Source organism: Pollachius pollachius (assembly GCF_949987615.1).
Source record: "Pollachius pollachius genome assembly, chromosome: 4".
NCBI classification, from domain to species: Eukaryota; Metazoa; Chordata; class Actinopteri; order Gadiformes; family Gadidae; genus Pollachius; species Pollachius pollachius.
In genome coordinates this window covers 21,957,774-21,984,902 of record NC_136937.1, presented here as the reverse complement: position 1 = coordinate 21,984,902, position 27,129 = coordinate 21,957,774, and the positions used below count along the sequence as shown (strand labels likewise).

Sequence of the window (27,129 nt, the reverse complement as noted above, 5' to 3'; positions counted from 1 at the left end):
CTTACATAAAGACACCAAACTTATACATAATCACACTAAAAGCTTACAATAAAACATACCTCGCTCTGCTTGCCAAGGGTGCAAGACGAGGGAAAATCAATACAGGTTGCGTTCACCAGACATTCATGGGTTAGCTTGCTTCACACACTATTCATGGACATAAAACGTTAAAGAAATACGACCGGTGTAAGACACATGAACTATAAAACTTACATACAAAATGTTTCAATATGAACCCAACATTTATCTAACCAAAGTACAGGCTTTAAGACATATTAAACTTACGTTTTCGACGCGAGCACGTGCGAGACACGCATCGCCGTGATTGCTGCTGTGCACTTCTAAAAGGGTACCAGGCAAAACGTAAACAAAAGGTTCCGGGGCGCAATACAGGTGAACACACAATAGGCCCGTAACAATGACATTGGACTTACTGTATGCCAATGTTAAGGAGGCATACAGTGCAACAGCCCTTCCCCCCCTGGGCAAATCAGACCACTGCTTGATACAACTGTCTCCTATATACAAGACTCTTGTGAGTAGACAGCCAATCACCACCAGGACTGCGCAGCAGTGGTCTGTGGAGGCTGAGGAGGCCCTGATGGAGTGCTACAGGACAACAGACTGGGATATGTTTCAGGAAGACTACGGTGACGATATTGAGGGTCTCACTCAATGCATCACAGACTATATAAAGTTCTGTGAGGAGAGTGTTGTCCCCACCAAGAAGGTTCGCTGCTTCCCCAACAGCAAACCCTGGATCAACAGGGACATCAAAGTCCTGTTGAACCGGAAGAGGAGAGCCTTCATGGCAGGAGACAATAAGGACACACAGAGGGAAATACAGAGAGAGCTGAGGAGGGAACTGAGGAGGGCTAAAGAATGCTACAACAACAGAATAGAGGGGAAGCTGCAGCAGAACAACCCCCGAGAGGTGTGGGCGGGGGTGAGAACCATCACTGGCATGAAAAATGCTGGAGGATCACAGGAGGGGACAAAGGAACGGGCCGACAAGCTAAACCTGTTTTTTAACAGATTTGACTCACCAACTGGGGCCAGACCAACACCCCCCTCCCCTCCTGCACTACTCATCTCTCTGCTACACCACAAGACCCGGGGATGGCAGCTTTTGCACCTCCCCTCCCATCACCACCCTCTCTCTCTCTCCCTTTCCACACTTACAGGGAGGCTGGACCAATGTCCAGCCCAGAGGGCAGTCATCCCCTCACCACACCCCCAACTATCCCAGCGACCCCAGCAACAACAACCCCAATCATCAACACCAGCTACGTGAGACGGCAGCTCACCAGGATCAGGACATACAAGGCCAGAGGACCGGACGACATCAACCCGAGGGTGCTCAAGATCTGTGCGGAGCAGCTGGCAGGAGTGTTCACGCATCTTTTCGGCCTATCCCTGAGGCTGAAAAAGGTGCAAACACTCTGGAAGACATCCTGCGTAGTCCCTGTGCCGAAGAAGGGATGACCTAGCGCTCCAAAAGACTTCAGACCTGTGGCTCTAACGTCACACGTCATGAAAACCTTCAAGAAGATGGTCCTGGAGCACCTCAGGCCCTTGGTGTGTGACTGCCTGGACCCACTGCAGTTTGCGTACCAGACCGACATCGGCGTGGAGGATGCCATCATCTGCCTGCTTCACAGAGCTTACACACACTTGGAGAGGCCGCAGAGCATGGTGAGGATCATGTTCTTCGACTTCTCCAGTGCTTTCGACACCATCCAACCAGTACGGCTGGTGGAGAAGATCCAAGTGATGCAGGTGGATCCTGACATGGTGGCATGGATTACAAACTACCTCACGGACAGGCCACAGTATGTCAGGCTGCGATACTGCTTGTCAGGCGTGGTGATAAGCAACCCCGGCACAACCCAGGGAACTGTACTTTCACTGTTTGTGTTCTCCCTCTACACCTTGGATATCTGCTACAACTCCCGAACATGCCACCTGCAGAAGTTCTCTGACGACTCCTCCATTGTTGGATGCATCACAAGCAATAGTGAGGAGGAGTACAGGGAACTAGTTGAGAACTTTGTGGGATGGTGTGACGGGAACCACCACCGGGAAAACCAAGGAGCTGGTGGTGGACTTCCGGCGCAGAAAGAGCACCCCAATACCTGTTTCCATAAATGGGGAGGAGGTGGAGATGGTGGACACCTACAAGTTCCTTGGGGTGCATCTGAACAATAAACTGGACTGGTCAGACAACACTGAGGCCCTCTACAGGAAGGGACAGAGTAGGCTGTTCTTCCTGAGGAGGCTCAGGTCTTTCAATGTGTGCACTAGGCTACTACGGATGTTCTACCAGTCTGTGGTAGCCAGTGCCACCTTCTTTGCTGTAGTGTGCTGGGGAGGAGGCATCGGGAGCGGAGGTGCCAGCAAGCTGAATAAACTGGTGAGGAAGGCGAGCTCTGTGGTGGGAATGAAGCTGGACTGTGTGGAGGCTGTGACAGAGAGGATGAGGGAAAAGCTGCAGGCGATCATGGACAATCCCTCTCACCCTCTCTACGCCGAGCTGAGGCAACTCAGGAGCACATTCAGCCACAGACTCACTCAGCCACGTGCCTCAAAGCGTTTGGGGGGCTCTTTCATTCCATCAACTATCAGACTTTATAACACCTCAACCCCCCGCTCCCAACGTCTCCAAAGCCCCAACAGCTCCTTTTTTCCCGACCTGATTAAGGACTAAACCCCACACCTCAGCACTGACTGTTGTTAACCTTGTAATTTGTTATTTATTTAATTTTTTTCCATTACCTCAGTAAACCTGCACATTTGGCACATTTATATTTATACCTATATTTATATTATACATCATATTTCATCATATTTATTTATTTATTTACTTAACACACAGGTTCAATTCAATTCAATTGTATTTGTATAGCCCTTAATCACATTACAGTCTCAAAGGGCTTAACAGGCCAAACATTTAAGACACCCCCCTTTACCCAAGCCCCCACAAGGGCAAGAAAAAACTCCCTTGAAATTAGCAAGGAAGAAATCTTGAGAAGAAACACATAGTAGGGGATCCCTTCTTCCAGGGATGGTCAGGAGTGCAATGGGTGCCATAATTGACATAAAGGTAAATACATGTGGTGCTGGCCGGTTGACCATGAGGAGAGTCCAGGCATCCAGTCCAGTCACCGCAACACGCTAGAACAGACAGAATAGTGAATTAGAACGGAAAAGTACATAGTGGGAATGTATACTGTATTAGCAAAAGCACAAACAAACAGAGTGGTCTTCACTTCGCATCTGTCGTTTTCACACTCCTATGTTCCAAATGCAAGATCGTAGAGGTGCGTTTTGAGCTTTCCTTTGAACAGCTCCACAGAGTCAGCTTCCCTTATCACTTTTGGCAGCCTATTCCATAGGAAGGGGGCTCGATAGGCAAACACTCTCTGTCCAGTCGATTTCTTTTTAACCTTCGGCAGTGAAAGAAGGCCAGTTCCCGAAGATCGGAGGGACCGAGAAGGACTATAAGGAACGATCAGGTCCTTTAGGTAGGATGGAGAAAATCCATGCAAGGCTTTATAGGTTAGCAGTAGTACCTTAAAGTCCGATCTGAAAGTTATTGGTAGCCATTGCAGAGAGGCGAGAATAGGTGTGATATGATCAAACCTTCTCGTTCTGGTCAGCAGACTAGCTGCAGTATTCTGTACAAGCTGTAGACGTTTTGTGGTAGATTTTGGCTGTCCCGAGAACAGTGCATTGCAATAATCCAGTCTTGACAAAACAAATGCATGAATCAGTGTCTCTGCATGCGCTGCAGATAACATTGGTCTGATTCTTGCAATGTTTCTCACATGGAAAAAGGCAATTCTAGTTATACTTCTAGCATGTTGGTTAAAGCACAGTTGAGGGTCGAACAGGACACCAAGATTTTTGACAGATGCACTCTGTGTGATGGTGAGGCCATCCAACCACAGTGAGACATCCTCAAACTCTCTCTGGTCCCGCTTCAGGCTGATAATTATCAGCTCTGTCTTCCCAGTGTTAAGCTGTAGGAAGTTTTGTGACATCCAGCCCTTCGCTGCAGTCAGACAGGACTCAACCCCCTGGATCTGGGCCGAGTCCCCTGAATCTACAGGAATGAAGAGCTGGGTGTCATCCGCGTAGCAGTGGAAACTAATTCAGAAGCTGTGGATAACGTCGCCCAAGGGAAGCATGAATATTGCAAAAAGTAATGGACCAAGGACCGACCCTTGTGGTACGCCAAAGCATAGTTTGCAGTGCTTTGATTCTGAACCCTCATGGAGCACGAATTGGGTTCTATCTGTGAGGTACGATTCAAGCCAACCAAGAGCCGTACCCCCGAAACCAACATAGTGCTCAAGACCAAGAAGAGTGCTATGGTCGATCGTGTCGAACGCAGCACTCAGGTCCAGCAGCACAAGCATTGAGCTTGTATTTTTATCCAAGACAAGAAGGATGTCATTTACAACTCTTGTAACAGCGGTTTCAGTTGAGTGGAAATTCCTGAACCCCGACTGGAAAGGTTTGAAGAGATTGTTCCTCGTCAGATAATCGACGATTTGCTTTGCTACAATTCTTTCCTGTACCTTGGACAGGAAGGGCAGGTTCGATATAGGCCGATAGTTCCTGACTAATTCAGGGTCTAGGCCAGGCTTTTTGAGTAGCGGTTTTATACCCGCAGCCTTGAAATTGGAGGGAACAATTCCTGTTGAAAGCAAGAGATTCATAAGCGAGAGGATTGCAGGCCCCACAGTGGTAAGAAGTTCTTTGAGAACCTTGGAAGGGAGAGGATCCAGCATACAAGTTGTTGGTTTCGATGCCTTTATCACCTTTTCAAGTTCCACCAGAGGAATTGCCTTGATGGGGTCCTGCCCAGTAGGATGGGGAACTCTGACGCAACTCTGGGGAACTCTGACGCAACTCTTTTGGAGTTCCAAAAGAGTTGCATCAGAGTTCCCCATCCTACTGGGCAGGACCCCATCATGCCCCGCAGGATGTGTAGGACAAGCTGCACGGCAAGCACCAATTTCCTCTCTTATCGATTGAATCTTATTCTCAAAGAAATCCATGAATTGACCTACCACGATGGAAGAACCTACTGTCTCAGTCTGTTTCTGAGTCAGACTCTTCACCGTGTCAAAAAGAAACTTGCGATTGTTTCTATTCAAGTTGATGATACTGGAAAAGTAGGCGTTCCTGGCAGTAGTCAGCGCACCCTAATAGGTGAGCAGACTGTTGTGCCACGCAAGATGACAGACCTCAAGTTTAGTCGAGCGCCATTTGCGTTCAAGGATTCTGCAGCTTCGCTTCAGGGTGCGCGTTTCTGCATTAAACCAGTGAGCTGTTTTTTTCAATGATCGTTTTTTTAATTACGAGCGGAGCAACTGAATCAATGGCAGCAGACAGGGCAGTGTTGAGGTCATCAATAAGGCACTCCATAGAACCCCTATAGTTACAAAGAGGAGCAAGTGAATGGGGTAACTTATCTGCCATCTCTGTAATGGTTGCAGGTGTGATGCGGCGACAGCTGAAAGTAGCCTGCTGATCGTCGCAGGGGCAGGATACCACCACGTGGAAAGTGAGCAAAAAATGGTCTGATAAAGCTGAGGTGTAGGGAGAGACCACTAGCTGTGAAATGTCTACACCGCGGGTCAAAACGAGGTCCAGCGTGTTTCCACCGATGTGGGTTGGGTGCTGGACGAGCTGTTTGAGGCCAAGCGTATCTGTAATGGACAGAAAAGCCCTTGCGAGGGCATCAGATGGGTTATTCACATGAATGTTGAAATCCCCAATTAGCAAAATATTGTCTGAATATGTAGCCAGATCAGCTGCAAAATCAGAAAACTCATCAACAAAAAGTGAATACGGTCCTGTGGGACGGTATACTACAGTTAAAACGAAAGAGTCTGGAACTCGTTTCGCTTGTCGGGGAGCTGAGGAGCAGAACGCAAGCACCTCAAAGAATCTGAATATATATCTATTCTTTGGCTTTAAATTAAGCTTAGAATTAGATATCAGGGCTACTCCACCACCTTCTTAACTTCTCTAGATACTTGGGCGCTAACGTAATTGGGGGGAGTAGCTTCGTTTAGGGCTAAAAACTCATCTGGTTTTAACCAGGTTTCACAAAGGCCCAGTATGTCGATCTTATTATCAACAATTAGATCATGGACCAAGAGCTTCTCAGATGAAAGCGACCTTATATTCATGAACCCTATTCTGAGTCCAGTTAACACTCAGCTCTGAAGTGATCAAGGGGATGGTGCGATTTCGACATACTGGTCGCGGCCCTCGCCTGTGGGTTTTACACCTAGAGACAGTGCGAGGCCGCACCACCGTACATATAGATACAGCGTTATTTTCAGAGTGAGTCTGGTTAACACTCAGCTCTGTGGCGATCAGTGGGATCGCGGGATTTCGACAAACTGGTCGCGGCCCTCGCCTGCTGGAATCTGGTTAACACTCAGCTCTGAAAAGATTGGTGCAATAGATACATCTTCCTGATAAACTGGTTCAGCTAACCCATCTGCTGTTCTAAACTCTGCAAAGAAAACTATCATGTTGCTAGCAGGTTTGCTAAACTCCTGCAACCCAGCGTGTTGTGAGTGGATGAGTCACGCCTGGCTAAGACATCTATCTATGTTTTTTGACATAATTGAGGCGCCTAACCCAGTAGGGTGTAGGCCGTCTCTCATGAGCACACCTGGGCGGCCCCACAAGAAGGGAAAGTTATCTATGAAACCAAAGCCCTGCTCTGAACTATATCACGCCAGCCAGCGATTTAGAGACAATAATCTACTCTAGCGCTCATCATTACCCTTATCGGGTAGAGGGCCAGAGAGAATTAATTCATGCCGACACATCTTTCTGGCGAAGTAACAAAGCCTAGCTATGTTGCTTTTTGTGACCTCGGTTTGTCTCGTCCTAGTATCGTTGGTGCCGACATGAACTACAATGATGTCAAAACTAGTGTCGGTGTTTGGTGCATCTAATCTAACTCCGTGTGTGGTCTGACCGCATGCCAGCACCCTAAGATTAGCTTCAATGTCGGGAGCCCTGGCCCCGGGTAGGCAAATATTTTTTGCTGGTGAGTGTAGTCTAACTTTACGTGTAACAGAGTCGCCTATGACTAGCGTTTTTACCCCCGAAAAAGATTTGCGAGGCAGGCTACTGACAGCAGCCTGCCTCGCAAGTGGTGCTGCCGACAGGATTGCCTTGACGGAGTCACTGCTAACGATAGCGCTAGTTCTATGAGTCCGCATGGCGGGTCTCTTCTCTATACTTTCTGGAGTATCTGTTTTCTTTATGCTTGCTACCCTTTCATCCTCTAACTGACATATACGTCTCTCTAACAGAGCTATTTTATCCATGAGAAAGGCGGAAAAAGAGCAACCGGAATCCATGCTTACCGTGGTTGATGCAGACGGAGCTCCAACGAGGAAACAGCGAATACAATACAGAGTATGCAGAACAGGTCGCAGATATGAGTACCGGAAAAATAGATACAAACCGAGATAGCAGGTCGACGCTAAGCGTCCTGCTAACCAAACCAAACAAATCAAGCCGGCTACCCGGAAGTTGCGTCTGCGGCGTCACACGGCAGCCTCGGGTCAGCCTGCAGAGAGAGAGCACAGGTTACAGGTGACACAGGAGAGTTGCACAGGTCACCTACAAACGGACAGTTACATGTATATAGTATGTTTATTTTATCTTATTCAAATAGTTTTGAACTATAATTTTATTTTAAATTAGTAAATTTATTATATATATACTGTTTTCGCACTTCTCTTTCCCCACTGTACTGCTGATCACCTGTGAATTTCTCCCAAGGGGGTTTAATAAAGGACTATCTCATCTTATCTTATCTTAAGTACGTCACTTGTGTACGGAATTGCAGGGAATTAGATTCAGACATCGAGAGGGCATGCTGTCGCCAGTCCCTGCAGGAGAGTTGTCATAGCCAGATGCTGTGTGTGGAAGATTAGGGACACATTTATGTTTACGTGTAAATGTTTGCAAATAAACATTCTAAATAAATATTATTGTATATGGTTTTAAAATTAAAATTAAACAGATGTTTGCACCACCTTTCTTTCATTTGTTCAATAATAAAAAAATAAAAATGCAAATGACAGTTCTTCATGGTTTGTTTTTTGCCTTACGGCTAGCACCGTAATGATAACTCATAAAAATGCTGTTTGCCAAGGCTTGTAACTAAGAAAAAACATGTTTACACGCGGGGAACTACACCAAATGTATAACATGGCTAAAGCTATAATGGAGGTTCACTTCTCGTAAAATGTAACAGTTCTGTTATAGATAGAGAATATGTGCTAACTAGAAGCTCTTGTACAGGGTACTGGATTATAGTGCCAGCCGGACATATCACATGATATAGGCTACACTCTTAGTAAAATCTAAGGCATTTGAATAGCGGTCTATGATCTAAATAAACAAGAACCTGGATTTGGGGATTTAGGCTGTATCTCGGGGACGAGACAGACGAACAGCAAATCAACCATGGAAACAAAGGTGTTTGGTAGCGAGTACGCTTACACCCCAGCAAGCAAGCAACGGTCGAGCAAACACTTTTTTACAGAGAGTCGGCGTCCGATTTGCAGTCTTCTTTTTCCTTCAGTTCACACTATTCCTGAAAAGCTCGCCCAACGTTTTCTCGTGTCTGGCCTCTCTGTCGGTCAGTCTCCCTTTTCTCTTCTTCTGTTCCTCCGACATTGGGTTTCTCTGTCTCTTTTTAGTCGGCTGATCCATGATGAATGTAACAATCCCTTCGCTACTTGTGTTTATATCGAGCCGGTTCCATGTTTGGGGATCTGTAGTGCCGTAAAGCAATTTGTTACTTTGCGAGACCCGAGACTCCCACGAGAGTGGGCGGCGGGTCGCCGGAAGAAACTTGCATATTCCCTTTCTCCGCCAAGATGTGCTAGGGGTAGTCGAAACAGCGACCAATCGAACCAAAAAGTGTAATAGAACCATCACAATGACTCTTAACCTGTTGTATTTAGGTAAATTAAGCCACAAATGTTGCATAGTTCCCCTTTAATTATAATTCTGTTGATCAAAGCCCCCCCCCCCGACTGGAACACATATTTTCTCTAATTACCTTTTTGAGTGTGTGTGTGTGTTTGTGTGAGATTGTCTGCATGTGTATCAAGAGAGTAAGCTTAGAGCAGCAGATTGGATAAAAAGGGGTGGAAAGATATACATTTTTAATGTTTTTGAATATAGGTGTATATATATATTTATGTGCTTTAATGAATTTGAACACATGATTGACACCTTTTATTGCAGGGAAAACACAGATGTCTCCGATAACTCTAATTATGAGTATGTCACCAGGGTAGGTCCCCTAGTGAACACAGATTGACCCTAAACCCAGGGTAGACACAGCATAACCATTGGTCGGCAGGTGTTTTGTTTATGTCTGTCTGCAATGTAACAGCAAGTAACAGCAATGGTGAATGTGGATCATCTTCAATAGATGAGCCTTCTACCCTGCCTTGGTTCAAAAAAGGACAGACTCATAATTGTAATCAAAATAACACAGGGGGGATGTAGGACCCCTGTGTTGGTCCTACACAATGCCTCTGTGAACAGCGGCTATTGAGTCACCTAGGAGTTTATATGTACTGTATTGAGAATATGTACTTTATCAATCCCAGAAGAAAAAGGTGGGTTCATAACAAAAGTTGAGTAAAAACTGAAAAAAGAATACAACTAGAATGAGTAAAGAGATGTCCAGAAAATATGTACACAATACGTTTAGTAGAAGAAATGTACATTTGAAAATGAACAACGAAATGAGGAAGGCCATTGTGATTCTGATTCAAAGATAAACATGGTTTCTGGTTCTCCAGTCTGATTGGCCACCGTGATTATCTGTGCTTCCTTGCAGTTATTGCATTGTCCTAACCTATGACCCTTTCCTTACCCCATCACACACACTCACCTGCAAGATTGACATTCTTGTTTTGATTTGAGAGTTTGGACGAGCAGATAGTGCCATGTCACACACACACACACACACACACACACACACACACACACACACACACACACACACACACACACACACACACACACACTACACACACCCTCCCCATCCCCTCTCTCTCCAGCCCCACCCTAGCAGTACGCCCTCCCAAGGTGCCTAAGCAGGCTTAGCTCTCCAGTTCTATCCTTAGTCACTAACTCCTCACCCTCCTCCCCACGCTTCTCCTCATTCTTATCTTCTTAACCCTCCCTCTCAGCCCCCTTTCCCTCCTCCGCCACAGTACACAGCACACCGCGGGAACCTGGGGCCACCATTTTGTCTGGAGTTTGGTTGGGAGGTGTTGAACAGACTGAGGCGAAGGATGCGGTGATAGATAGAGAATAAATACATCCAGTTGAAATAAGAGGAACACAGTGGTCTTACTACGACGCAATTGAAAGAGGGGTTTCCCACTTTTTTTCCCGAGCCGTTTGGACCATGTTTCCCGCCGATGTGAGTACCTGTCCAACGGAAAACAATTAGTCCTTCATTAACTGAAGCGTCAAGCTTGTTTGGTTGCTGGATTTTAAGTTGTTGTTTTAGTGGTAAAATAAGGTGGTTGCACTGTTAATGGACTTCCTTATGTTTAGGGTTCTTTCTGAAGTAATACACAACGGTATTTTGAGAGTAGTAACATCAGTAACTCAAATTGAATTGCCATTAATTCAATAAATGACCACAAATCTGGCACACAGATTGTGCGTAAGTAATACATACAGCTATGTGTTTTCAATAAATTAAATGTTGACCCAAGTCACTTCCAAAATAGTGCAGTGGTTATAGACAGACTGCCTTGATCCTATACTGCCTATAATACCCAAGCTATCATTTAGATTTTTTGTTGATACAAGCTTACATGCTCCGATAGTCTTGTCTGGTTCTTGGCCGGTGAAGTTCTGATCCACAGGTTAAAAACAACATTAATCCTAAACCATTGAGACCTTCTTGCTAAGTAGGATTTACCTACTGTACAACAACTTAGTATGATTGATGATCTGCTATTCCTTCTTTTAGTTATTTTAATTTGAAAAAGAGTCATGGATATTGTCTTCCTGTTTCAATGTCTTCTACTTTTACCAACACTTTACTGGCAGGCTCAACCACCTTGTCTTAAATGGTGGTTTGACAACGTTCTTCACATTTTATTTCATATCAGTTAGAAGTGTGTGTTTTTATGGGTTTGTGTGTGTGTCCCTGTGTGTGTGTATGTGTGTGGGTTTGTGTGTTTGTGTGGTCAATCAAGTCATAAAGTCAAAATGTTTTAATAACATAACTGTTGCCAAAGGCATCATTTCACATGTAAGTCACATTGGAAAAATTGTCGGCTAAATAACTTAAGGTAAATGTTTACTTTGAACATCCAAATCCTTTGAACAGGTCTTTAGTAATCAGCTGGCACGCGGTGAACCATGGCCTTTTTAAATCTAACCAACATGGAGAGAGCTTGTTACATCAGATGTGAGATGAGGATTATGAGAAGCAGTGAGGTAGCAACAAGTGTTTGCATGCAGTGCTTTGCCATGCATTGACTGACTTGTCCCACGTTCTAGCCTTGGGGGAATTAAGGTCTTCTAAGCTGGTTGCTAACGCCATTCCTCTCGTTGGGCTCTTTCTCAGCTAATCTAGTTCCCTGGGTGCCCTTAATCTATCTCTGTGGAGCTGAACATCTGTCTTGTTTGTTCAACAAACGGCTACCATTTTCCAGGTTATAATATGTAAGAGATGCTTATTTCCCTTCAGTGTTCATATTTGAGTTAAAGTTGGAGGTGTAGTCATTTGTTTGTGTATGGTCAGTAAAAAACTTTGTGGATCAACAACTTTCTTTTTGTTGTACATTTTGGTGAATGTTCTACTATTGCTTAAACAAATAACATTAACAGGTATATAGATTATCGCAAAGCAGTAAAACAGCAATGAAAATGTCAACATATCAAAAGTCAAATTTCAACAGGTCGCTTCTTTTCCAAACATGACATTTTTAAGTTGTGAAAACAATGTTAAAGGTATATTATGCAACCTGGTGTTTTTCAGGCCTCAGAATCAGGGCGGAACTGTTAACGTCCAAATCCAAATTGGATTTGTCAAGATGTGCTAGCTAGCACTTCTATATATACCATAGAGGAAAAAGAGCAGTCCTTTGTTGAAATACTTTTTAATCTCCTTTTACCTCCGTCTAAGCAGGTGGGAACGGTGTTTGAGAAATGTAGACACACGTTGTCAAAACCACCTCAGGAGGTGGTGTATGATTACGATTTGCACATTAAGGGCCCTATCTTGCATCTGGCGCAATTGACTTGGCGCATGTGTCGTTGCTAGTTTGCAACTGGCGCAGAGCGTTCTTTTCCCTCCTGCGCCACGCGTTGGTAAATTAGGGAATGATCTTGCGCCCCAAGGGATGGTTCGGCGAAAGGAGAAGGCGTGTTCTGGCGCAAACGTTCCCTGGTGCTATTTTGCAGTTTCAGAAATCACTTGCGCCACAAACCAGGAAATACCTGGTTTAAAGTCAGTGGCGCGTTGTTCAGATGCTATTTTAAGGGCGCATGCATAATGTTGCTTGTGCACCACGCGTATACACTTTTCTTCTCTCATCTACCTAGCCACACATTCTTGGTAAATTATTTGGGAAAGAACAGCTTATACAGCGGTAATACGTACTTTTAAATGAATGCATCTGCAAACACCATACAGCAAACACATATTTTCTTGACACAGACATCGTGTACGTGCCCATAACTTTTAGGATTGATGAGTATTTGATTGTGAGAAAACATTGTTTTACCATGAGTGAGTGTTAAAAAGAATGAATGAATGCGGGCGCGCATGTGTAAAAGAATTAATGAATGCGGGCGCACGTGTGTGCGTCCATCTGTTTAAACACACGCAAACTAAACACGTAACGCATATTACAGTCCATCGCAATGTATATTAACGAGGGGACACATGCATATTAGGAATAAAAGTCGATAACGATAATGCATACAATACTGATAAGAAACAATGTTTATAATATATTGCGTATATCATTAAATAGAACCACAGTTACCGCATATCATATGTGTGTTAAGTTTTCTTTGCCAACATTTATTTGAGGAAAACTTTATTCCATGTGTGAATTAGACTGAGCCATTTGAAGTTTGAAATTCATGTGCATCTGTCTCATCGGAGACTGCAGACGCGCTGTCAAAATATCAACTCGTCAGATTCAAATGCGCTCATGGGTCTTAAAGTTATATGTCTTAACGTTATGCCCAAACCACACCTACGGGTAATTAGGCTACTTCAGATCAACCTTTTTAGATTTGCGCCGGGCGCAAGAGTCATCGGTGAAATAGCAACAACAAAAATCAAAATATCTATTTTGTGTACAGGCCAGTAAATATGTTCAATTAGTTGTTGTTCCGCTATCTAAAATAGGGACTTCTTATATGAAAATACTATTTTAGTGTTTTTTTTGTAGTGTACTCAAACACACCGGTATTTGTGTTTATTTGTGTGTGTGTGTGGGGGGGTGCGTTTGTTTCTCAGGTACACCTGCAGCATGCAGCATTCTGCCCCCACAGCGATGTGGGACCTCCAACACCACCACCCCAATCCCCCGATCTCCACTAAACGACATGACGCCTCATCAACCCTAACTTCTCCTCTACCCCAGCCCCACCTCCCTTCCTCGCATTTGACCTCGGCTCCGCCAACGAAGAGGATCACCTTCTACAAGAGCGGCGACAGCCAATTCGGCGGGGTTAAGATGGCCGTCCACCGGCGCAGCTTTAAGTGCTTTGATGCACTGTTGGACGACCTTTCACAAAAGGTGAGGCGAGAAAGACAGAGAGAGAGAGAGAGAGAGAGAGAGAGAGAGAGAGAGAGAGAGAGAGAGAGAGAGAGAGAGTGAGGGGGGGGGGGGAGAAACAAAAGAGAAGGAGAGGGGTGGGGAGAGAAATTAGGGAAGAATAAAAAGAGAGCGATCCAGACAGGAAGTCAGGGAGGAATACCAAGAGTGAGAGAGAGAGTGAGTGAGTGAGTGAAAGAGAGAGAGAGAGAGAGAGGCATATATATATATATATATGGAGAGAGAGAGAGAGAGAGAGAGGCAGAGAGAGATGGTTGATAGTCTGTGGAGGCAGGTGCTTCCTGTTCTGCCATTGATCTGATGGCTTGCTAGATGTCGTTGTGGTAAATTTGGTATAGTCAAGGTTTATAGGTCTCTGACTAACCTTAAAATTAGACAAAAAAATAAAATCAATGACTGGGATATCGCTGGATTATAATTTGTTAATTGATTGTTCTTTTGGAACATTTCGGAAATGTAAAATATGATTGAAAGCTTGTTCATTGGTAACCAGGCTACAACCTAGTGAAGTGTGAAATACAAGATTGATTGGTGATATACTTCCTTGTCAGGACCTCACTATATGATCTATATATTTCTATGTCAATAGGATATTTATTGCGGTTCTTTAAAGGCGACATATCACACACATCACAGCCAGGTGTGAGTGTGATTAGCCATTGCCAGTGTTGGGAACGTTACTTTAAAAAAGTAATTAGTTATAGTTACTCACTACTTGTTCCAAAAAGTAACTGAGTTAGTAACTGAATTACTCTATAATAAAAGTAACTAGTTACCAGGGAAAGTAACTATTTGCGTTACTGTAAAAAAAGAAAGTTGCTAAGAATTTGGATTTTTCTGAGCAGTTTTCACTTGGCCTTGATGTGTCAAATGGTTGAACTGCCCATTCAAGGCCCTGATATACTTCCAACTGAATTTTAATTTGCTTAGTTGCAAAGGCTGTGGAACATCTGCCGAATACTACAGAAAATGACAATTTTTCATCGGATTGCTCCGGACTCTCCATTTCTGCTGCTTCATCGAATCTGTTTGGTGTGTGCGTTTGCGTGTGTGTGTGTGTGTGTGTGTGTGTGTGTGTGGCGCGCATGTCCTGACTTGTGTGTAAAAACACTGGCTCCGATTCGCTACCATGAAACATGACTCTGCCTTAGCCAATCATAATCGCTTATCTCATTGTTAACCCACCCGGCCTCCTCACTAGCAGATTGTGTTTGGAGTCAGGGGTGTGTTCGGATTACGCAGTTTATTCAATCAATTCATAGTAACGCACCGTATTTAACGTGCAGTAATGTAACGGCGTTATAACAACGGAATAATTAGTTAGATTACCCCGTAACTGAAAAAATAACGGCGTTACCTAATGGCGTTATTTTAAACGGCGTTATTACAAACACTGGCCATTGCACACACCTGGTGGTATAACATGTCCCCTTTAAATATGGCAATTCTGCAATTACAATATGTATTTTAGGATGTTGTTTTATCTTTTCTGTGGTTCAGTCAATAGGCGTGGCTGAGTCTCTGATGCATGTTGAGCAGGCAAACAGACATATAGCATGATCAGACAAGTTTGACATTTCCGGCTTAAACAACGTTTTTTGAATCAACCTGAGGATACAACTGTTGCAGAGGCAAATCATCTCCAAACTCTCATATATCGATTCCCTAATTTCTTCCCCCTCTCCCTCCCGGCCAGGTCCCACTCCCGTTCGGCGTCCGCATGGTGACCACGCCGCGGGGCACGCACGCCATCCACAGCCTGGACCAACTGCAGGACGGCGCCTGCTACCTCTGCTCCGATCACCGCCGCGCCAAACCCGTGGACATGGGGCTTGCGGGCCGACGCCCGGCGATCTGGCACCCCCATCACCACCACCGGCACACCCCCCAGGCCCAGAGACCCGACGGTGGGGCCCCTGCGGGGCCCGCCGCCCCCTCCCGGCAGAGGCGGGTGCTGCTGGTGAAGAACAGCGAGCCGGGGCGGAGGCGCAGCGTGGTGCTGGGCCGCCGCTCGGCACGCAGCCTCCGGGCCTTCCTGGAGGAGGCGTCGGACACCCTGCAGTTCCACGTGCGCCGGCTGTACACGGCCGAGGGCCGCAAGGTGAGGCCTGCATCACATTAACTCTGACTGAATCAATCCACGGTCCACTACCTGACATAACAGTCCATTACACTACATCTGACTGAATGATGATTCCTTGATGTGACATAACAGTGCATTACATTACATCTGAATAAATGACTCTATGTTCCACATGATATAAAAGTGTATTATGTAATGTGTATGTGCATGTATCTCCAGATCGACAGCGTACAGAGCCTGATGACGTGCCCTGGCCTCCTGGTGTGTGTGGGCCGGGAGCCCTTCAGCCCGCTGCTGGTGGACTTCCTCAGGAAGAGCTCTGAGGAAAGACTACCAGGCCTGGGCTTGAGGTCTCCCGCCCTGGGCCCCAGGACCCCAGGGAACGGGGCCCGATCCCCGGCCACGCAGGGAGTCCGCTCGCCTCTCCATGGAGCTCGCTCCAGAGGCAGCGAGTACAGTGAGGGCCGGGACAGCAGGAAGAACGGTGGGTGGAGAGAAACGGAGGAGGGCATCTCACTCACTGGTAGCAGATGAATTACACTCAAATTAAATGTCTCCAGTCTGACAGCAAATTTAACAGTATGGAAAAAGGAGCGTTTCCAGGGTATTAACTAACATCTTTAATTCAAGGTGTTCTATATTTAAAAAATATACTTTTTAGAAAATCTTTGGAGTAAGACATTCTTAACTGTGTTAGAAAGTGCGAAAGTTCTAAAACTTACAACTGAGAAGATGAACACTATGTAGTTCTAATATTTCATATTGGGTGGATTGTCATAACACAACACTAGTCCCTGAAAACAAATCCATCCATTGATACACGCAATGCATCAAATCCTTACAGCTGGGAATATCATTCAAATCAATAAACACCAAAACCGTAAACATGAAAACATCATGGCTCTAACCTCGTAACGGACAGTAGATTCACTGCCTCTGTCTGTCCGCTTGTTTTCAGTCAACTTTGGCCTGGAGACCAAGAAGAGCATCATCCACCCCCGGTCGGACTCCTCCACCCGCTCCACACGCTTCTCCTTGTCCTCGGAGAAGTCCTATACCAACAGACTCAATTCCTGCTCCCACTCCCACACCCGGCCAGCCATCATGAACGACCACATCGAGAAGCGTGTCATGGTCAACAAGGACGGCAGCCTATCGGTGGAGATGAAAGTGCGCTTCCGCCTCCATACCGAGGAGACCCTGCAGTGGTCGACACAGATTAAGAAGTCTCCCTCCCTGACCAACGACTGCTGTGCATCCAGGGAGGGTCCTCCCTGCTTCCTGCAGCAGGGCCTCTCCGAGACCTGCTCAGACCCTGACTCCGGCTCATGTGATCCAGAGGCCACCAATATGTATGCCAACGCTTCCCTCGAGCACCCCCTTGAGGCCAACCACTGCCCATGCTGCCACCAGACACGAGAGCAGCAGTACGACCTGTGGGAGAATCCTGCGCACAGCAACAAGCGTGCTCCCAAACCGCCTCTCGACGGCTCCAGGCCCACCCACGCCAGGGTGCGACAAATCCACTCATCAAGCTCCTCCTCCTCCTGTCACTCTCGCCGGGTGGTTTGCCAGCGATCGAGGCTTTCCAGCTCCCACGGGGGCTCAGGTCTAGAGGAGGCTCGGGTGGAGGTCCAGGAGGAGCTGTGCGTGATGGAGGAGGTGTGCACCGTCAGTCGCTGCTGCAGCAGCTCCGGGGCGACCAGAGGCGATGCCGGTAGCTCCCAGCCACACAGCAGCCGGTCCACCAAGGATGACCAGTGCGAACGAGCCGATTTGGAGCTGACACTGTCGGATGGTGATGACGACCGTCCACCGTCCTTGGTCAGCAACTCCTCCCACGTTCTGCAGGCGCTGCAGGAGAACCAGGATGAGGAGGAGGAGGAACTACCACCAAGTGTTTCCCAGTGCTGCCAATGTGAGCGATCGCCAACCCCGGCTCCCCTTATGCTGCAGAAAGGGAAAGACGGCGGCAGCCGAGCCTCGTCCTGTCACTGTGGAGGGGTAACCCCACACTCCTTGGCCCAGGAGGGGGGGAATGACCGAGCTGTCAGTTCCATGTCCAAAACAAGCAAGCTGTCTTGCAGGTCCAGCAAGTCCAAGACCCAATGTCAAAATGATACTAATGATCGACAGGAAGATGTGCAGGATAACGTTATGAGAAGCCTGTCCAGCCACAATGGGCTCCCAGGTTACGATGCCCGATCCAACCAATCCAGTGCATGTTCTCACTGCGGAGGCTGCAAGGGTACAGCCGAGCCCGACCAACGTCTCCTAGACCAAGGTGAACATCATGGGGGCAGCGGAGATGAGCGGGCTCCCAGCCAGATGTCGGAGAGCTCTGGGGAAGGTTCTGGGGAATCTCTCCACTCCAACAAGTCCAACCTCAGCCACAACGACTGCACCTCAGTGATGTCCAATATTCCAGAGGAGCGAGGTGCCAGTGCTATTTCCAAAGCAGCAGACCATCAAGAGAGGGCAGTGAGTGTTGAGTCCAGCAAATCTCACAAGTCAGGCCGTAGCAGAAGAACAGCAGACGTGGAGGACAGAGGAAGTCCTAGTGTCAGGTCTGCCAAGTCAAACATGTCCAGCCGCTCCTGCAGTTCCCATAACTCCATGAAGAAGGCAGGCGAAAGCATAGACAGTGTGTCATCTGTTCAGTTGCCAACATCTCATCATAACGGGACAGCAGAAGGAGAGTATGAGGGCGTTTCGGAAAGAGCAGCGAGTCCCCCATCTGCTAAATCTGAATACTCTGCTAAGTCCAGAATATCGCATGGCTCTCTGACCTCTACAGGTTTTTCTCAGCAGATTGATAGCACCCCTGATGATGGGGGAAATGAAGAGGCAAAGGAAGAGGAAATGGAAACATTAAGACCATTCAGCGTCACTTCTGTCGTGTCGGCCAAATCAGGTGTTTCGGCAAAGTCAACCAAATCTGCCAAGTCTCAGTGTAGTTGCTGTTCAAAAGTGGCGACTCCATATCCAGAAGAGGCTGAAGATGCAGAAGAGCAGGAGATTAGAGAGGAGAATGGTGAGCGAGCAGTTAGTGCCCTGTCAACAAGAGCCCATCTATCAGTCAAATCAAGTAAATCGAATATCAGAAGCTCAAGAGCTTCTGATACGTCACCTTCCCCCAAACCCGGAGATGTGGAAAATGAATCTGAGAGAGCAAGCAGTGCTATGTCTGCCAAATCTGTAAAATCCTTTGCCTCTGTCTCTAACAAGTCTGCAAAGTCATGCAAGCCTCACAGTAACAACTGTTCAAGGACTCATACTCCCTGCTCGCAGGTAGAAGTTAAAGCAGAAGGAATGGAAGAGGGGGCAGCAGAGGAGAAAGGTGCAAGGTCAGGAAGTGTAATGTCCTCTAAATCTGCTAAATCTGCTAAATCAGCCCAATCATCTCAGTTGGCAAGGTCAATTTTTGCACAGGCACAAATTGATGAGGTAGGGGCAGCCGAAACAGACAACTCTAACAAAGATGCACACAGAGCAGCTAGTGCCACGTCTGTTAAATCGGCGACTTCTGTTCGATCCAGCAATTTGCTGAAATCTAACTCTGACCGTGATACAGACGCAGCAATCAAAACAGAATTAAAAACCGAAGCATGCAATGGGGCCGAGGCAGAAGAAGGCAATGATGAGAGGGTTGGCAGTGCGTTGTCTGTTAGATCAGCCTGTTCTAGCAGGTGTCACAAATCGATTTGCGCAATCCATCTTACAGCAGAATCTCCAGCAGGGGTTGCAACTGACAATGTGGCAGACAGGAGCCCTAGTGCCGCATCAGTGACCAGCCGCAAGTCTAACAAATCACACAAGTCAAGTTCCAGAATTGGTTTAAAAGCAGCTGTCATTGCTGATATTTTTACCAACGGAGTTGAGAACCCAAATGAAGAATGGTTGGCGGATGAGGACAAACAGCCAGCAGGTCTGATGCCAGTTGGAGACGATGAGATGGTGGGCAAGGCAATGTCTGCTGTCTCTAGATGTTCAGAACGGTCAGGCAGGTCAAAATGTTTAACGTTGAAATGTAGAAAGTGTGCAAAGGCAATAACGACCTGTACTAAAACACCAGATATTGTCAATGTGAAGACATCAGAAGGGGACAACGAAGAAACTAACAATCGATCGGCAAGTGCAATTTCGGCCACAACAGAGTCCCTTTGCAATGCGGCTACTGACCTTCCAAGTATTGCAGTGGCAGATGATCAGGAAGACCAGATTGAACAGCGTCCAGCCAGCACTAAATCATCTAAAACTGGATCCACAGTCATGGCCAAACATGTCGCCAATTGCGGCGAAGGGACATCAAACAGCGTCCTTTCTGGGCTCACTAAATCTGCCAGAAGCCCATCACCCTTCACAACACCCACCCCCCGATCCCCCACCATGTCTGTCCGATCCAAGGCCTCTACTCGGTCAAGGTGTCACTGCGGCGCTGCTTCCAGAACCCAGAAAAGAGAGAAAGAAAATAACAGAATAGAGGATGGGGAGGTAGGTGAAACAACGGAGGACAAAGAACCCTCAGAGCAGGCGCCCAGTGTTCACTCAACAAACTCCAAAAGACACAGGATCAATTCAGGAGACACTGAGGAACTCCTGAGTCGAGATTCGTTTGGGTCTGTCTCTCTGGTGTTACCAGAAGAAGAACAGCGAGACTCAGACGTCGGGGAGTCCCACATCTCCTCTCACACAAATCCAGCCAACGCCACTAATGCTGAAAGAATGGATGAGTCTGCAGTGAAACACACAATGGATTTGGAGGATATGGCAAACCCTCTGCCCCCCATTCAAAGTCAACCAGACATAACGATCGACACACCTGGACAGAGCGTACAAAGTGAGAAGGATGAAGAGCCAGCAACAGACATGTCCCCCACTGCTCCTTCGTCCAGGAGCAATCTTTCTGTGAAAGGCAGTAAACCGAAGGAGTCAGAAAGAGTGAAGTCACAGTCAAGCCCGAGAGCTCAGAGTAGTAATGGAAATCACCTTGAGCCCTCTGTCAAACACTCTTCATCTGCAATGTCAGCAGCAAGCGGTAACGCTCGGAGCAAAACCCCCTCCCGAGCGAACGAGGTGCACAGTAAGGATGACAACAAGCTTTGTGTGATATCCAGGACTCCTAGCAATCTCAGAATGAACTCTGCAGCATCTACTCGCGCCAACGCAGAAGCAAAAGCCACAACCGTAAAATCCAACCTGAGCTCTTATACCCCGGGGCAAAAAGGTCCAAAATCTGACGTCGGAAGCAAAACATCTGATGTCTGCAGCATGAAATCAGCGAGCAGTGCAAGGTCGAAGGAGGGGTCCTCCCAGCCGACGGCGCATATGATGAAATCCGACGACGCCGCCCTCTGTCACTCCTCGTCCGCCGCCGACCTGCTCAGAGAGGCCTTAGCGTCCACTAGGCTAGTCAGCCGGCAGTCGAGAGGAAGTGACAAAAGCAGGAGCACTAAGCCCGGATGCCAAATAAACAGGATGCAGGGGGAGGAGGAGGGAGGAGAGCTGACCCCTGCCTTGCTTCCCAATGCCTCCCCCAACGAGGTGGTCAGCGACTGGCTTCGGAGCATCCCGACCGACGGCTGCCTGTCTGTGGACAGGGAGGAGATGGGCGACGTGGGAGGAGAGAAGGAGGAGGAAGAAACTTCCACTAGAGAAGAAGAAAGTCCTGAAGATCAGAAGGTCAATGAGGTTGCAGAGAATCCAGAAAAAGGGGTCAAAGTAGAGGAGGAAGAGGATGAGAAAATGAGAGGGGACGAGGAAGCCGAGCAAGACAAAGAAGAAGTGTCTGACTCAGGACTGACCCTCGCTGTGGATGAGATAACATCCTCCGATCACAAAGCTATGTTCCAACACAGCGTCTCAATGTCCAGGAACTGCAACTCCTCCGTTGCGGTGATGAAGGTGCTGCTAAGCCCCAGCCTAGGAAGAGCTAACAGCCTACCGGAGGTACGTCAGGGAGCCCATTTGATATATAACATCAATGTGAGAACCATTCCTTAGCTGAGAAAGTTGAACACATAGTACCTTCATAAACAAACCCTCATTTCAAATATCCATTAAATATACAGTTCAAACTGCAGTTGTCATGATATCATTGGTACATTAATTGAATGAATTGTGATTGTTTAGTCTGTGCAGGGCCCTCTCTTCACATCTTCTTTCTCCACACCCCTAGGTATCTCCGGTGTACGGCCGCAAGCTGAGCACCTCGGCCAAGGGTCTGCTGGACTGCTTGGCCCAGCTGCAGCTGATCCAGCCCCTGGTATCCGACCCGGCCTGCACGGTGCACAAGGACCACCGGGAGCGCTACAACGAAGTCATGAGCATCCTCCAGTCTCTGTGGCTCACCGAGCCCAGGGACCTGCCAAAGGACCAGATCACCCCTTCGCGGTCCTCCTCCGGCGTAGAGGTGGGGAGCGGCTCGGGGGGATCGGGCAAGGACAACAATGTCGTAGGAGGAGGAGCTGAAGGTCTGGCCAAGGATGCAGCGGAATCTGTTCTCGGGGAAGAGGAGGCTGATGCAGGGGAAGAAGAACATGATGCCGAGGGCGAAGGCACCGTCGGGACCCCAACACCCCGGGAAACATCCCCGGGGCCCGAAGCGGAGGCTGCCGAGAGCCCCTCGTCCACCAAGCACGAGGGGCCCGAGGACGCCGACACCGACCCCACGCCCCCCTCCTCATCGGACAAGTTCAGCTCGGCGGTGGGCGGCTCCAAGTCCCCGACGGATAACGAGCATGAAACTCCGGCTGAGAGCTCCGGATCGGGCACACCGCCCACGGCACCGCCCCCGCCACTTGCTGAGTGCGCAACGGCTGCGGACCCGGACCCCACCTGGGCGCTGCACCTGCTCCGGAAGCTGGAGAAGCAGTTCATGAGCCACTACATGGCGGCCATGGTGGAGTTCAAGGCGCGCTGGGACCTGGAGGACAACGTGCTGCTGGACACCATGATCTCAGAGCTCCGCGACGAGGTGGGCCGGCGCATCCAGAGCAGCGTGGGCCGTGAACTGAAGAAGATCCAGGGCCGAGCGGGGCGGGGCGGGCGGACCCCCAGGCCCCCGGTAGGGACCCTCTCCAGAGAGTCCACCATGACGGAGAGGAGGAGGCAGATGCTGAAGGTGATAGGACATATGCACTCCAACAGAAGCAGAATTCACGTTATTTAATAGCCTAATAATAATAATAATAATGAAACGATTTATAGAATAAATCTACTGGTCCAGATGGCCGTAGAGATGGCCAATTCAAATTCTAGACGGCCAATGGTTGGTAAACGCCGGGGAATGGAAACCGTGACCAGTGTTGCCACAGTTACCTTGAAAAAGTAATCAGATTACTGATTACTAGTTACTCCTTAAAATAGTAACTTAGTTACTTTACTGATAACTTGATTTTAAAAGTAACTAAGTTAGAATACAAGTTACTTTTTTAGTTACATTTAGCTGCAACAAAACCCCCTGCCGCCTCAAAATAAAAAATTACAACCGGTTTTGCCAATACAAACTTTTTGCCAACAATTGTTCTCCCCCCTGGTCAACCACTGGTCTTTCACCCCGGTCAACAACTGGTCTTCAACCCCCTCCCCGCCAACAATTCTGGGGGCTGGTAGGGGGAATTCGGCCATCAGTACCTCTTGTATACAGGGCCCAAAATTTGGTGCTACGGCCCTGGGTGCACACACAGCTTTCAACAGGGCTTTACGGGGCGAACACCGGACGCAGCTCCACACACACACACACGCATGCAGCACCGCGCGACTAATTCCGCCACTAATAACAACTGGTGGCGCGGACTCTGGAGAGTCAAGGTCGACACTCGCCTCTGATAGATTGAAGTCTTTGGAGACTTACGCTTCACACCCACACGCACTCTCACACAGACAGACAGACAGACAGACAGACAGACAGAAAGACAGACAGACAGACAGACAGACAGACACACACACACACACACACACACACACCACTTCATCGCTCTCAACGCCAATCTGTGATCCGGTAAAAAAATTAAAAAATAGCAACGCACAGTGACTTTGATGAGTAACTTTAATCTGATTACTGGTTTGGAAATAGTAACGTTCCATTACTTGTTACTGAAAAAAGTGGTCCGAGGCCAGTAACGCGTTACTAAGTAACGCGTTACTGGCATCACTAACCGTGACATACGCAAGCACACACACACACACACACACACACACACACACACACACACACACACACACATGCAAATACAGATGCATGCAGATGATATTGACCTGCTAAGCTTTTGGGGATTAGTGTTCTTCTCTTCTGCCCATAGATATGAATCGATACTGAAATGTTACTTATTTTAAAATGTCATATCTAAATAAAAATAATGTGCATGAATAAAACCAGACCAACTGATTTACTCAGAGCTTCCTTTCTCCTTCTCCTTCCAGGTCATGAAGAACCAGCCAAAGACGGCTGACTCCCTCAGCGATGGTGAGAAGTTCAGTGACGAGCGCAGTGACGACGAGTACTGCCCGTGCGACGCATGCGTGCGCAAGAAGCTGGCCGCACGGCCGGCCAGGACCCCACCCATGCCGGCCATGCCCGCGCCACTCAGGATGGACTTTGACCTCCGCAAGATCCTCCAGCTGAGGAGGGACCCAGAGCCCGAGGCCCCGGCCCCCAGGGCCACGCCCTCACCCTCGCAGGGGCACCCTTCAGTGGGCGACAGCGACGGTGCCGGGGCATCGGAGCTGGAGGACAACAACCTGGAGGTTGTCCAGGAGGAGGAGGAGGAGAAAGAGGAGGAGCTCAAGATTGGGAAGGCGACGGAGATGGTAGAGACGATTCCTGAAGAAGAGGAAGAGGAAGAGGTGGAGGCAGAGGAGATGGGGGAGGAAACAGGAAAAGGAGGAGAGGGAGAGAATGAAATAGGGGCAGTGGACGATGGAGGTGATGGGGCTGGGGAAGGAAACGCCGTACAGGGGACGGGAAGTACAGGAGGAGGGGAATTTGAGGAGGATGAAGAGCAGGCGGGCGAGTGTGGTGGCCAGTGTCAGGGGGACGTAGAGGAGGAGAGTGAAGAGGGAGAGGAGGAGAGGGTAGAAGCAGAGGAGGAGAAGGTAGAGGAGGAGGAGAGCGAAGAGGTAGAGAAGGTGGAGGAGGAGGAGGTGGAGAGGGTTGAGGCGGAGGAGGTAGAGGAGGTAAGAGGTGGGGAGGAGGAGGAGGAAGGAGGCGAGGTGACGACACCTGATGAAGGAGATGAGAGTGGAAAAATAGAAGAGCAACAGGAAGGAGACGATGAAGAGGAAAATGAGGAGGAGGAAGAAATCTGCCAAGAGTGCATGGTCACCGACTCCAAGCCCGAGGAGGAAGGAGAGATGACAGAGAAGGAGGAGAGCAGGGAGGGAGAGGAAGAGGAGGAGGCCATTCGAGAAGCCCAGGAGGAAGGTGACAATGAGGGCGGAGAAGATTCCCCTGTTGAGGTCAACACGGAAGAGGAGAAGGAAGGAGGAGAGGAGAAGGAGGAGGTACTGTGTTGATACTGATACTTTTTCAAAAATGCCTCAGTGAGCATTTTCTACTAGCACAGATCTAGACTGCCTAGAGGACCACTGTCAATAGGTGGTTAAACCTTAAACTTTTATTTTGAAACTTTTCTCCCCAGTCGGCGCGAGCGGTGACTCCGACGGTGTGCATGACGACTGGAGAGGAGGCGGAAGGCGAGGACTCGGGCGGTGAGACGAAGCAGCCAGAGAGCGACGAGGTGTCGGAAGCGGGCGGAGCCAACGACATTAGCGATGCAGAGAAGGAGGAGGAGAAGGAGGCGGGGGAGATCCAGCGCCTCCCCCAGCAAGTCACCCGTAGCTCGGTGGAGTCCCAGCCGGGCTCCATGGAGGACCTGGTCTCCCCTCCTCCTGCCTCCTCCACCCACACCGGCCCAAAGCCGGTCGCAGCCCCCAAGCCAGTTGTGGCCCCCAAGCCGCGGCCCCCCGGCGGAGTGTCCGGGGGGGTGGGGGTCAGCGGCCGCGGCCAAAGGAGAAGCCGCTCCCCGGCACGGGTCAAGCGACGCAAGCCGAGGGAGGGCGACGTGGAGCTGGACGACCTCTAGACCCGGACCCCCTCAAACCCCCTCAGACCCCCATCCCCAGCACTGCCCCCTCCCAGGACCTCCCCCCCTCCCCTGCCGAGGAAACTCTTGGTTGAACTCTGACTTGTAGAAGATGTTTAGGGCCAACAAACTGATCAGCCCTGACTCCCCCGAACCCCTCTCCTGAAAAAATACTTAAACAAACACTGAAAGCACTTAATCTGAGCCCGTCCAGAGACTGGATGTGGGCTCACAGATAATACACTCTTGAGACGTTGGCTCAGTGATTCTTGGGGATTACTGCAGCGACAAAGGTTGTTCAGAAGGGTGAAGCTGAAACACTTTTATTCAACACTTTTTTATTCAAACACTCCTAATTTATTCACACGATAGATTCATTGTATTCCTTATCAATACTCATATTACCAAATGGCACAGGCCTACTATACTTTTATTTGTATATTTTAGAAGAAAATCGTATTTTACCACCAATATTTTCAAGATGTGAGTCTACTTCTTACCGTGAATGTTGCCTACTGGTGCTTTGGACAATGACAGAAGAAAAGATTGGGTGTTTATAGTCTACCTTGTGCGTCCAACTGTTGAACAGAAACGTGTGTTTTGTTTGTTCTGGCCAGTCCGTCTACAGGGTGTGAATGTATCACTTTGCCATAAACAGACTTTCCTCAAGTGAATCAAGGTGCTAGCATTTATCGCTGAGGAAATGTTGGAGGAAAAACTTTGTAACTGAGCATCCCTTGGGTATTTGCTGTATTTTGTGTGCAGTTTGTCCTGATAACGTTAATAACACTCTTGGAACTGAAACATGCTTTGAAACCAGATCATAACAGCTGCCACAAACTTTGCACATTCCACAGAGAAAAAAAATCCCTTAATGTGCTCTATTACACATTTCTATAGCCTACAGATAACGATTCAATGAGTTGTACTTTGGAATCAAACACAGTTACTTAAAATAGCGCCGTCTCTACATAGTTGCCCAAATTAGTTTGCGTGTGTGACTGGACTGTTTCCCAACATCCTCAGTTTATCCTGTGTGCAGCGTGGGTGGGAACCGTTTTCTGTG

General features: G+C 48.1%; 1 protein-coding gene across 1 annotated transcript; it reads left to right on the top strand.

Moving 5' to 3' along the window:
- Positions 1–601: 601 nt before the first annotated feature.
- On the top strand, positions 602–26,063 carry rp1l1a (rp1 like 1a; the record flags this gene model as incomplete). Its single annotated transcript, XM_079734240.1, has 11 exons — positions 602–936; positions 1,185–1,431; positions 1,549–1,995; positions 2,093–2,538; positions 13,574–13,856; positions 15,592–15,996; positions 16,198–16,462; positions 16,937–21,927; positions 22,157–23,101; positions 24,403–25,482; positions 25,620–26,063. The coding sequence occupies 11 exons, from the start codon at positions 602–604 to the stop codon at positions 26,061–26,063; spliced, it is 9,888 nt and encodes a 3,295-aa protein (XP_079590366.1).
- Positions 26,064–27,129: the final 1,066 nt, after the last annotated feature.